Source organism: Gambusia affinis, linkage group LG02 (assembly GCF_019740435.1).
Source record: "Gambusia affinis linkage group LG02, SWU_Gaff_1.0, whole genome shotgun sequence".
NCBI classification, from domain to species: Eukaryota; Metazoa; Chordata; class Actinopteri; order Cyprinodontiformes; family Poeciliidae; genus Gambusia; species Gambusia affinis.
In genome coordinates, this window is record NC_057869.1 from 9082208 (window position 1) to 9095189 (window position 12982).

The window sequence follows — 12982 nt, forward strand, 5'->3', positions numbered from 1 at the left end:
CAAACACATAGGCAAAAAGACTTTTTAAAATATTTTTTCCCAATTTGGCTTTTATCTGAGAGATAAGATTATAAGCTTAGATTTTGAGAAAGAAGAAATAAAAGTCAGTTCACTTTGCCACTACCATCTGCCTCCCACATGCTGAGATGCTGCACAAATTTAACTGGTTTTAATGAGCAAGGGTAGTCGTCTTTCCTTCAAGTCAGCACTTTATGATTCAGGGTGAGCATTTCACCCTGACCAATAAACAATGCTACCAGTCTTAATGTGAAACATGTTGGACTGTGCTTTTCTTGTTGCACCTAATTGTTTGGAATTCAATGCCAAACTTTCTTTTTTTTTTTCTTTTTTTTACATCAAACAGATACCAGAGTTAATGCAAAATGCAGTTTTCAAATTTTGTTGAGTAATTTTGGTCCGCTTCTCTTTTCAGAATTATTTTAATACAGCACCATTTGGTTTTCAAGAATGAAGATCATTTTCAACATCACACAGAGTATCTCAATCAGCCTCAAGTCCAAGCTTTGACAAGGTTGACAAGGTCAGCCCAGACCATGACTTTTGTGATTCTAAAGCAATTCAAAGTCTGATTTTCTGGTGAGCTTCACATCACTGTCCCCCTAAATAAGAGGAGGCACACTTTCCAAAAAGGTTCCACTTTTATGAAGTCAGTGCAAAGAATATTTTCCCAAAAGTTAGTCTGGTACTAGTCACACTAACTTATAACAATGACTTTGTTTCTCATCTGATCTTAAAATTCTCTTGCTTTTTCACTCTGACAGACAGGTTCTATATAAATGAAGGCTTAATTTTCCATGGTTGGCAACAAAGACATGCTCTTTTTCTAAAACTTTATTCAAGTAAATTATTAAACAATAGAGTCCATTTACTTTTAAGTAGCTTTATCTAAATAAATACAATCCTTATATTAAGACAACATCTTTTTTTTTTTGGCCTGATATTAAATTTCCTATCATTAACTGGAAGAAATCCTTAAGGGGCAAAAATGCTTCACTGGACAGTAGACAGTAAGTAGACCACTAAATGAAGAGCTTATGCTTTCAGAGATTACAGATTATATTCAGACATTCATAATTCTTTGTATAAAAATATATGCAAAAAGTATTTTTTTAACTCTCATTATCTAATTCCAGTCTGAGTGTAACACAAATTGATTCAAAGCACTAGAGGAGAAATGTGCCAAAACTGCATATCATTTCACAGAAGACATTATATATGATTTTTTTTATTTTTATTAAATCAGCCCAAAAATACAATAAGACATACTGTTTAGACTTGTTTTGCATCTACAGTTTCTCAGATAAGTCACACATTTATCCAATTTGCTCCTTTCCCTCAGATTTTAGTCCTGGCTCTGGTATAATGGAAACACTAACTTGCAGACTGACAATGGTCTACAACCACAGCACAAACCCAGGTTTGGTGTTTTGTGTAGCAATCATCCAACCTTCGGTCCTCCACAAAAGAGCTTTGTTCAAAATCAAAACTAAGGAATGTTAAACCAAATGGCCAGCTTTCATGAAATACAAACAGGCTGGGGTTCATAATGGAGAACTCATAAGACATGAACTGAAGACGAAACAATTGCAGCCATGATTCCAGCAAAGTCACAAGTACTTTGTGTGTCGTTTAAAGACAAACAAGTTATTTTCCCCCTGGTGTCCTGCACGACTTCTTGAGTAGACACTGTGGGCCATTTACCTTTTGGTAAGAGAAGTCTACAGGAGAGGTAAAACCTTTTCATCCCAACAGTAAAACAAGATGTCATCCACACCACAGACTGTCCTGAGTAAATGCCAGTGTGTCTTCATTTGAAGACTCCACTGATAGTAAAATACTCAGAAACAGCATGCAGTGAAGTGAATCTTCAGCCAATGAAATGGATTGAGTTTCTTCTGACAGCAGCACTCTCACATGGATGGTCAGTTTTAGTAACATAATAACAGAACAGTCTCCATTTGCTGAAGGTTTGATTTCTAAACATAGCTTGATATTGGCTGTATTATATAAAAGTGATCTTCAAATTTTGTTGGAGATCCAAAAATAGTTCATTTTAATCAATGTTTAGCTCATTGCTGTGTGTTTTATTACCAAGATGCAGCAGCATATCCAATAAAGCCTCAATATTAAGTGACATATTTGTCACCAAACAGATTTTTACATAAAAACAGATCCAGTGGCTGTTAACAAGTGGTGCCATTGTCGAATGAGGTTGGGCATCCTTATCATGACCTTGGTGCTTGATAGGTTCACATAACAGCCTCAGGTGTCCCACAATGCATTTATTCTTCAGCAAACACAGCTCATCTGAGAAGGTATTCCGAGTACATTTGTTAAGCTCCAGGATTCACTGGCTCTTCCAGTTGGAGAGAAATACAATCCCACAAGCAGCCAGTGAATGTTCTGTGGAAAAATAAACAGCTCAGAGAGCAAGGAAGAGCCAGAATCAAAACAGCAATACTGTAAATGCTTCCACTCAATAGCTGGACCACAGTATCACAGGGTTGTAATAACAGACACTGTCCAGGATGTTTATAACACCAAGAGCCTGGCAATAAGAGAGGAGTCATCTTGATGCGATGCATACGAGACTGAAACTTCCAGAGCCTCCAAAACAACATCACCCTGAGCAATGCTTCAACTGTTACAATCAGACACTCAGCGACAATGGGAATCCCCATTCTCCCTCAGGTTCCTCCTGGACCCATCAGAGGTGATCCTACCTGTGACCGCGGCTTCCCCTGCACACACACGTGGAGGCAGACAAGCAGCAGCAGAGCCACTTCTGACAGCATCCTCTCATGTGGCCACAAAAATGCTCACAAGTCTAATGCCTGCTTCCGTCTGTTTCTTCCTCGCCTCTGTGGCTCTGACAAAGCCAAAAAAACAAACTTCTCACTCCAGAAGTGATCTCTGCAAGCTACTGCCGTAAAATGAGCAGGGGGAGGTGCAGCTGGTGGATAAAGAGGGGTATTTTCTTTAGAGCAGAAAGAGTAAGAAGTTGAAAATCAATTGGAAGGGAGGAAAATACATGTTACAGTCACTACTGACATTAAATTGGAAGTCAGAAAAGAAGCTATGTGGAATTTTTCCATGTGGGATGAAACGGAGGGTGGAAATTTTAGAAGCATAACCTCAGCAATTAAAATATGTGCGACTGGCTCGTGGCCATGCTATGTTCAGAGTATTCAAACGAATATAAAATTATCTTTAAGGTTGATTCTCATTCTATGAAAGCAAAACACAATAAAAAATTGTGTTAAAATGGAAACATGCTAAAAAGGTAAAACATATTTCTGTCAACACGTAAGTAAAACATATTTCTGTCAACACGTAAGTAAAACATATTTCTGTCAACACGTAAGTAAAACATTAATTATTATGCTGCATAATACAGGTAGTTAAAAAAAACAAACATTAAAATAACATAGCTTACCAACTGCAACCAAATTTGGTTCCACAACATTAATTCTTAAAAGTCAGAGCAATGTAAACTTAAATTGGTCCTTGATCCAGAGATCAAAGGTGACTTTCAGCTATAACAGTAAATATAAACTGCCAGATTGCAACAGCAACAACACTGTTCAGTGTAGAGGTTGTTTGTGGATGACAAAGACTAATCGTTACCTACTTTGCCTATTTATTTTTATGGCAGTGAGATATTTTAAAAGTGATGTCAGTGAAAGAACACAAATGTAAGAAACCATTTAAGAGAAGAGAGAGAAAAAGAGAGAGAAAAACCTTTAGCAGATAACAAGAAGGCTGAAGTCATTAGGTTTATTATTAGAAGTATGTATATGTACCATGGGAACCTTAGAGATGTCATAACCGTTTCTGCAGAAAATGACTTTTTTGAGAATTGACCTGGAAAGACACAGTGAGTTAATTGAAAAGGTTTTCTGGTTTTAAGAGGCACATGGAGACCACAACAGTCTGCTACAGTCTGAAAAGTTCATGCACCAGAAAGCTACATCTGTGAGTGGCAGAAGCTCAGCAAGATATGTTTACAACCACTGAAGAAATATAATGGTAACTAAGTAAAAACCAGTCAGTCAGTGAGCACTCTTATCACATTTCCACTGCTAAGTCTGTAGTGTTTGCAGTTAGCCTTTCTATAACCAGAGGCACCAACATTAAATTGCAAAATTAAGCACTTCACTAGAAATATGAGTAGGGTTGAACCAAAATGACAACTACTGCAGTAAAATGAGATCTGATTCCTGAAGACAACAAACACAAATCTACTTTTTAATCTTGATTTTTGGTAAGAAACTGCTATATAAAATCATCATTTTAAAATTATTCACTAAAACTTACTCACATGTTTTTAATAGTTGGACAAGGATAAATTCCCCAAAAACTGTATTAGGGAATATTTGAGTAAGAATTTGTTAAGCTTTGTACAAATTATTTGCTATGGACTTTAAATTGATGACTGTTTTTACTGTCACTAAATAACTAAACCTACACCCAAATATGTACTTGGCAATAATAAATAACATTTATGTCAGTTAATTTCTTAGTGAATCACCTATCCCAAAAATTGGGTAATACTCTGTGTGACTACTGTGCAAATCAAGCAGAGCGTTTTATTGCAAAAATATTTTTTGATTTTATTCAACTGGCTTGACTACTTGCTGGAACAGAACCAGCATGAGACACAGACACACTCACACACACGCATGAAATCCGATATGGGGTATCTGCAGGATGCAGAATGACAACTGTATTTTCAGCTGGAGTCATATAAAAGGGGAAGGTCAGTTTTCAGCAACCAATCCATCACAGTCACTATACTGGCATTGTCCTAGTCTTTTGAAAAATCAGAAATCTAATCATAGACCAGTGAGTGTATGTCGGGCGGGGCCAGACCGACGCTTCAGCACACCCTGGGGTCCATGTGTCTGTCTATAGGTGGGCCAGCCCAGAAGCAACCTTGGCTCAGGACGCCTGATCCTCCCGGTCTCCAGCCGACACATGCTAGAATGCTGCAGGTGTTCTCAACATTACTGAGCTCTGCTGAGGTCCAGTTGACTCACACTCTTTCAGTTACTGAGGGATGTTTCAGTCTGATGCTCATGAGGAAAGCTACGATGACTGCAACCAATTTTTGGCAACTGTGACTTGCTGTAAATGGAAGAACTCAACTTGAATCCCATAACTCAACTGGAATTAATCTTTCAAACTGAAAGGCAATAAAACAGTGCTACAACCTTCTTGAAGCATGTGTTTAAGTCTCTAACAGAGAGCCAACCAAGTTTCCCCAGTCATTGCTTTTAAATCCTTTACATTTAGTCAACTTGACAAAATCCTGAAGACAGGACGCAGAAAGGGAAGACATCATTTTTGTGCATCTGGGATACATATTAGTCATGCAAGACCAGACATGTAGGTCCCATGATTGTTTCCCTCAAGCAAAGTGTTTTGACTGAAGAAGGGAGGATAGAAGAGGATGGCTAATGAATAAAGCAGGTCAGGAGAAGAACACTGATAGGAAGGACAAGGTGTGTCTAAGAAACGCTTCTGTGTCTACTTATCTCTGGCTTGAATCTGAAAGTCCCAAACGTAGATAGTGGCAATATTTTACAAAGACTAGAAAAGCAAAGTTTGAACCTCCATTCAGAGTCAAAAGAAACAGAGGAATTGTAATAAACAGAACTTGTTTAGGATCCAACATTTACATTCAAAAATCATATGTAAAAGTTTCTAATACTTCTGTTTTTATCCACATGATTCATGACACTGCAAAAATATATTTGAAAGCAATGGTACTTTCTCACATTACTCAGAGTATTTCATGGTGATATCAAGCAAATTAAAAAACAGTAAAGCTTTTATAGCCAAGTCAACAAAGTGCTTGATAAAGAGAGAGAGAGAGATACCATCACTGTCAAATTTTAGGAAAATAAAAACTGTTACACTTTAATGCATTTAGTTGTGTGTTATAAAGTGTTATTTAATCCTTAAAATTGTGACTAATACTGCTCCTTCACCACTGGAAAACCTTGTCCAGCTCTGCTCTGAGCAGACAACCAGGAGCTCCAAGTCCATGAGGTGTAACGACTGCAGAAAACCCAAAACATAGCTCAGCATTTGCAGAGACAGCTTTCTCATTTAAAGGGATTATAGAATGGAACAAACTCCCACAAAGACTTAAACTTTCTGCTGACCTGAAGGACGTTTCCTTTAATGCCAGGAAAGCATCATTAGCAAGCAAGCAGTGTCAGCACTGAAAATTAAAACAGTAATTAAGGCATTTGATTCTGTCTAATTGTGGTAATTTTTGTATGACTTTGTACAATCATTGCAAACAAGACATGTGTGGACATTAAATGTATTTTGTATGATTTTAGACTGTTGTATTAACCCACCTCCTAAGGGACTACAAATGGAAACATGATTAAGTTAATCTGGTGCAAAACTTCTTATTTTAATATGAATATTTTTGCACATTGTCCCAGCTAAACTAACTAATAAAAACAAACTAAAGAACTAAGGTGCCTTAGACAGAAATGAAAGAAAGAAATCTGAGTCTAATTTCCTGCCCTGAGAACCACATTTGGCAGACATTTAGTTCAGGACCAGTATTAAACATGTTCACATTTTTATTTCAAAATTTTATTTTAACTATCCCTTGGCACACCTTTTTAAAGCAGGTGCATGACATTTTACCTTGCTATGTTGTTTTATCGTTTTAATAGTTTTGCGTTGTTAAATGCTCACCTGGTAACATGCATTGCAAATTAGCTAAGGCTATTAATGTTAAAAGTGTTCTGCTTTTGATTACTTAACACTTGTCACTATGCAAATAGAAGAAAGATGTTGATAGCAACCTAACTAAACCTTATGCTGAATGCATCTTAAGGAGTGATTAAGGAGTACTTGGCTGCATGGTTGGAATAATTTTCTCGCCGAAAATCCAGCCCTGTTTAGTGTCAGCTTCTTATTAAGACTGTCCCAGGACATTTTCCAGTTAATCCTTTCTTTGATTATACGAGGCCTACTCTTACCTTATGCTAAATATGCAGCATCCCAAATTATGATGTTCTAACCTCCAAATGTCACTGTTGGTACACTGCTTTACCCAGTGTCAATTCTCCTCCAAACATTGTGTGTGCAATGACTTTTAAAGAGTTCAACTTCAGTCCTAATTGACCAGACTATATTCTTCCAGTGCTTTTCAGATTGTCTGCAGCAAATTTTCAATGTGCTTCAACATGCTCCACATTTGTATAGCACTTTTCAGCAACAAGACATTTCAAAATGCTTTACATCATAGAAAAAAAAAAATACAAAGTCACAGAACACAGTCAACAACATTACATTTTGTCGTCATTACACATCAAATTGTTGATTAAAATTTATCCAAATTTTTGGAATGGAGTCCACATCAAACATTCCAAACAAACTGATGAGGTGAAAAAAAATAATCTCCACGGCCTATTAACAGCGACTCAACAAGCTAGTTAGTGACAAAAATCATCTGCCTGAAAAGAACCACTGTCAGCACTGTACTAAATGTACAACCACATCTGTAAAGAATGTTCTTATAAGTCACTGTGGAGGTTACAGCTAACTAGTGTCTTGGTCAGGAGTCACCTTAAATGAAAATGATCTTAAGTACGAGTTACTGAGGTAATAAACAGAAACAAAAAGATGAGGAACCAAAATACCACAGTGCACAACACAAATATTGAGAAGTGACATTATATATGTGTAGGATAACAGCGAAATAATTCAACAGAAACTGAAAAATTATAGATTTAGAAGTACGACAATGGAAAGATGAATCTCAATTAAAGGTGCATCAAGCTATTTCGACAGTTAGATAAAACAATTTAAATCTCTTTCTGTTTTTAAAAAAAATGAAAAACATTATGAAGAAGCGATATGGCATTGAATTAGGTTATGTTTTGTTGTGTATTTTTTGTGCATGTGTATTTTTTGTGCATGTGTTTCCTGGGTATTTCAAACATGGCTGTAATAGTCTTCTGAGTTGAATAGCAAATATTCTCTTTACTTAAATAGGGAAGATATAAGTTTACACTTCTTTCAGATCCTTTTTGTTCATATTTTTGTTAGTTATTTCATTAATTTATTTTGAGTGCATGAAATAAAAAAATAAATAAATGGATAAAAACTTGGGGAAAATGTGTCATTTCGGTTTAAAATTCAGAGATGTGAGCGTATTGTCATCACAAATTTTGATTTTGTTTCCTGTTTTATTCCTTTTAGGTTTAACTTCCTGTGTCTGAAGAAGAGGATGTGAGTTTGTGCTGATAGCCCAAGTGATTTGGGCTGGATTTAGCTGACCTGCCAAAAAATGCTCAGGAAATGGAAGTCCATAGACATTTGCTGTTTCTGTAATTATAATGTCACACATGGTGTCACACACTCAAAAAACTTCGAGGTCATTTCTCTAACTTAAACTGTTTAGTTTGTGTTGTTAGAATAAAAGTCAGACAGTTTCAACCACAAAATGTGACCAGGTTTGTTTCACTAGAACAAAGACCAACCAGGAGCCAGAAAGACATTTAAAATGCTTCCTTTTTGTGTTTTCAAAAATAATGCAGATTTCAAGAATGTCCAGTTCTGTTTTTAGAAAATCTCTGTTAATTGAATAATTTTTCAGTTTAGTTTATGTTTTGAGACTCACAAAAAACCCAGACATATAATTTGGTTCCAGTAGGAATTTCCAAAGCCCCAGTGCTGTCCTTGGCATCATTAATAAATTATGGTCAGCAAATCTTGGTTCGAGTATGAGTTTAGGAATGTGAAATAGAAGTTGTTTTTTACATTTTGATAAATACCAAAGGAAGTAAAAATCATAATATCACAATCTACACTGAATGTTTAAATGGAATTAAAATAGAATACAATTGAATTATTTTGAATTATATACAAAGTTTAACTTATATTGCATGAATGATGCGACACACAGCATGATAAGGTGTTGGTTAGTTGTTAGTTTGACTATTTAACCACATCCATCAGGTGGGAGGATGACTGGCTTTTTGATCCACTATTTTTAGATTTCTACAGCCCAGTTAACTACAGAACATAGTGTGACAAAATGCTAAATGTTTTTAAAAAGTTATTGTAAAATACAGTATATTTAAGGGAATTCAGTGCAGCAACAATGTGAAGCCAACTTCAGGAACATCCATGGAGATCTCATCAATTGTAGATGCATTACTCTTTCTCAGCCAGAAGGAGGCCCGGCTCACAAGGTTAAACACTCTTCTATCCCCCAAAGAAGGACTTTATGAGCTGGAAAAGAGACCAGCAGAGGTGTGTGGGAGGAAAACAAGTGTCTGACCTACAGAGATGGAATATCTGAGCCTGCTGGAGAAGGACAGGTCACACTGAGTCCAAGAGAATACATAAAGGGCCAATATTAGCTAAAGAGGTTGAAGCCAAAAGGAGAGATTAATCTGTTATCTCCAACACATCTTAACATCAACTGGTCCCAATTGTTCTTCAACTATAATTTGCAACAGAAGCATCATCAAAGGTTTCAATATCTCTAACGTCATGATGCAAGTGGTCTCAGCTCTAAAGTCGAAGCTGACCTATCAAAGTGTATCCAGAGAATGATCGCTTCTGCACAAAGCAAAGATTCAAACACCTCATCAGTGAAAAGGAGAGCCTAATGCATAATTTTATTCAGCAAGTCATATTGAAACAAAGTGTAACATTGGAATTTTACAGAAAATCTAATCCAGTGGACTTAAGTGAGTTTCTGTGTCTTTCCAAGCTGCAATCTGTTGCCAATACTGAAGCAATTACTTTTACAAGGCAGTTTAATGGCACTGTTACTGAACACTAAATTCTTTGTAGTGTGACTCGCAGCTGCTGACAGTAAGCCTGTAGCAATCTAAACGATGTTTGGCACTTGGTAATTGAGACATTATATAAAAAAATTATATTTCTGAAAAAAACATAAATTATTTGATAACCATAGATATGTGTGCAGAAATCATATCTAATAGCTGTGGTAGAACTTCTGGAAAATATAACAGCACTTATAGAATTGCTGCTTCTTTAAAAAGTGTGAATAATATTGAAAAAAAAGTATCCAGAAACTTTAATACTGGGATTCAAGATACTTTCAAGTAATTTACATGATGTTTGCTTTTACCACCATCAAAAACTGCTTACAGGTGATTTCAAATTAATTTGTTGAGGATTAAATAGAAAACAAGAAAAGAGTAATTGAACGTAATTTAAACAAATTTATATTAAGAAGTCATGTTTTGTTCAAGGGGGAGGGGGGATAAAGATATGGTGTTGGGGACATTGTGGTGATGTACTAAAATTGAAAGTTTACTAAACTAATTATGTGATTACAAATCTTTAACTCTGTTGGAAACCACATTTAGAGCAAATTAAAGAGAATAGTTAAATGACAGCTACAGATGTCATTTGTTCATGCACTGTGATGGACTGGCCACCTGTCACAGGTATAAGAATGTGGGTATAACCTGTTGATGCCAGTTTGGACAAGTTCCAATCTTTATTGTATGAGTATGACACAAAATCAATCAGTTTTTTTGTAACAATTTAACCATTAAACATAACGAACACTAAATAAGAAAATGTGAAGCATGTGTCTTGATAGAAACAGTAGTTTTCAAAATGAGGAGATTGAAACCTTTTTTGTCTCTAATCTTCATGTGACTGTATGAAACCCAAAGCAAAGTGCAGCAAGCACCTCAATCAGATTAGTTGGAAAGATAATTTGTTTGCAAAGTAACCTGACTGGATTTGTCTCTTCGTGTCCACTGACATAAACACATGACCATCTGCAGTGTGTAATGATGAACAGACTTGTGAGCCAGCAGCTGGGGTTTGTCATGGCATATATTAAGCTATCTCCAACAGTGTGTGCCAGTCAGGCTGTTAATCAAAGCACTCATCCCTCTTTTAATAAGTATACCTGCCCACCTCAGAAGAGAATGCACAAAACAGATGCAGCTGTCAAAGAAGAGAAGTGAAGCAAGGTTCTGGTTGTTTGATTAGTTTGGGCTGAGCTGCTCTCTGGATCCTTGGAAACATGCCAGTCAGAGAGGAAAACTATCACCGAGATCTCAGCATACCAAGAGAATAGATGTGTACTTATCCATCTTCACTGGCAAATAAAAATACAACTAAATCAATTCTGAAAATTGTTACATCTATCATTGTGATATAGAGATAATAAGAGACCATTAATACTTAAAGGCAGCACTATGAATAGAAAGATTGATGATAAGTTCTGCCATCATATGAGATTTTCTGTTATTTCATCATTCCTTCCCAAACTGTACTGAGCTGGAAATCCATGACTGAGTATGCAATAGTCCAGGGAAGACCGATTTTTAATTTCAGGTGGGCCAAACATCACCAGCAGTGAAGTGTGTGTGGTCAGTGATTGCCCTTTAAAAACACAAACACAAGTCTCATATTCACTCACTTGGCTTTAAAGGGGAAGTCAAAAATGGGTGAGAGAGCTACAATAAAGAGACCTTTCTTTCACTATTCGTCAGAGACGCACAGTCATTCAGAATGGTGTCAGTGCCTCAGTGTGAGCTTTTCCAATATACAGACATACAGTAAAAGTACTAATGCCCCTTCAACTTAATCCTGTTTTGTCACATCACAGCCTCAAACTTCAATGTGTCTTACTGAGCTTTTATGTAGCAAACCGACTTAAAGGAGTCCATAACTGAAGAGGAAGGAAACAGTCTTTTAAATGTTTTACAAATAAAAAGCAGTATTCAACGCTTTTATGTCAATATTTTGTATGACCACCTATCGCTGTAATTCCAGCTGAGTCCAGATCTTGGCAAAATAGCTTCAGCTCAGCTTTGCAAAGATTTTAATTGGATTTAAGTCATTCTAAACTGAATGTTCTAAGTACTCATCTAATTCTACACTGAGCCATTGGTATATTTAAGTTACAAGGCTATACTAGCCCACCTGAGTTGTAGACTTACATTCATTAAAAGATGTTGTTTTGGGGTGTGTGCCAAATGTCTGCCTCAAAACTGATTTCCTTGCAAAATGGCCAAAACAAGTCAAGAATGTTTCATCTAATAGCACTTGTGAAATGCTGATTTCCTAACTGTATATTTTAGCTGCGTATATGTGGTTTATTGATGTAATTCCTGGTTAAATGCACGCTAAATACAACTACATGCTTCAAAAAGATAGACACACTGCCCTTTTCTCACAAAAGTTGGAATTATTGTTCATTCTTAGAACATAAAGCTTTCTCAGATTGTATTTGTAGATTGTTTAAAAAATTTAAGACCAAAAACCTGTGTACTTTTTGAAATATCACAAATAGCATTAATAAACTCAGGCATGCATGGAACCTTTTGGTTTTTACCCAGAACACTAAAATTACATTATAAAACACAAAAAGAAAACAAAAAAAAAAATTTGTTGCAAAACTAATTTTTGCAAGAAAAGGTTAGGATCATGATTTTTTGATAATGAGCTATGAGCTTTGGACTTGTACCAAAAAAATGTCCAACATCTTGACTCAAACTAATAATTTTCTGTTTTGTCCCAATTACTCACAAAAACTTAACTCAGTCCCTGTGAAGAAGCAGCAGCAGAACGTGTTATATAGTGGTGGAAAAGTGATTAAATCCAAACCCAGAGATTAAAGCCTCACTAGCCTGATATAATCTTAATGCCGCAGTGATTAATGATGGATTACAATGCATGAGAAACACAGAGTCCAGAGCAAGGTCAGCGCTGTGATCACACGGCACTTTGTTGCTTCTTTTGCACATTTCTGACTTTAAAAACCCGATTAGAAGAACAGGAAAGTTCACAAAACATAAAAAGCCAGTTAGAAATGCCACTGACCATCACTGGCAACAACACTAAGAGCGAGCCTACTTTACGCTGTGCTGCCCTCTCCTGTTCACAGCCATTATTACACTCCAAAGTATCTATTTTTATTGTT

At 36.2% G+C, this 12982-nt stretch overlaps 1 protein-coding gene across 7 annotated transcripts in view; it reads right to left on the reverse strand.

Moving 5' to 3' along the window:
* adamtsl7 (ADAMTS-like 7) overlaps positions 1-12982 on the reverse strand; it is a 37763-nt gene that overhangs the window by 15603 nt on the left and 9178 nt on the right. Inside the window, exon 1 of one of the 7 annotated variants that reach the window (XM_044096259.1) lies at positions 2745-2918. The exons of the other annotated variants lie outside the window; for them this stretch is intronic. Within the exon in view, the coding sequence (XP_043952194.1) occupies positions 2745-2816 (72 nt within the window). The 5' untranslated portion in view covers positions 2817-2918. Of the gene's footprint in view, positions 1-2744; positions 2919-12982 lie in introns of those variants that run through there. 7 annotated transcript variants of the gene reach the window in all.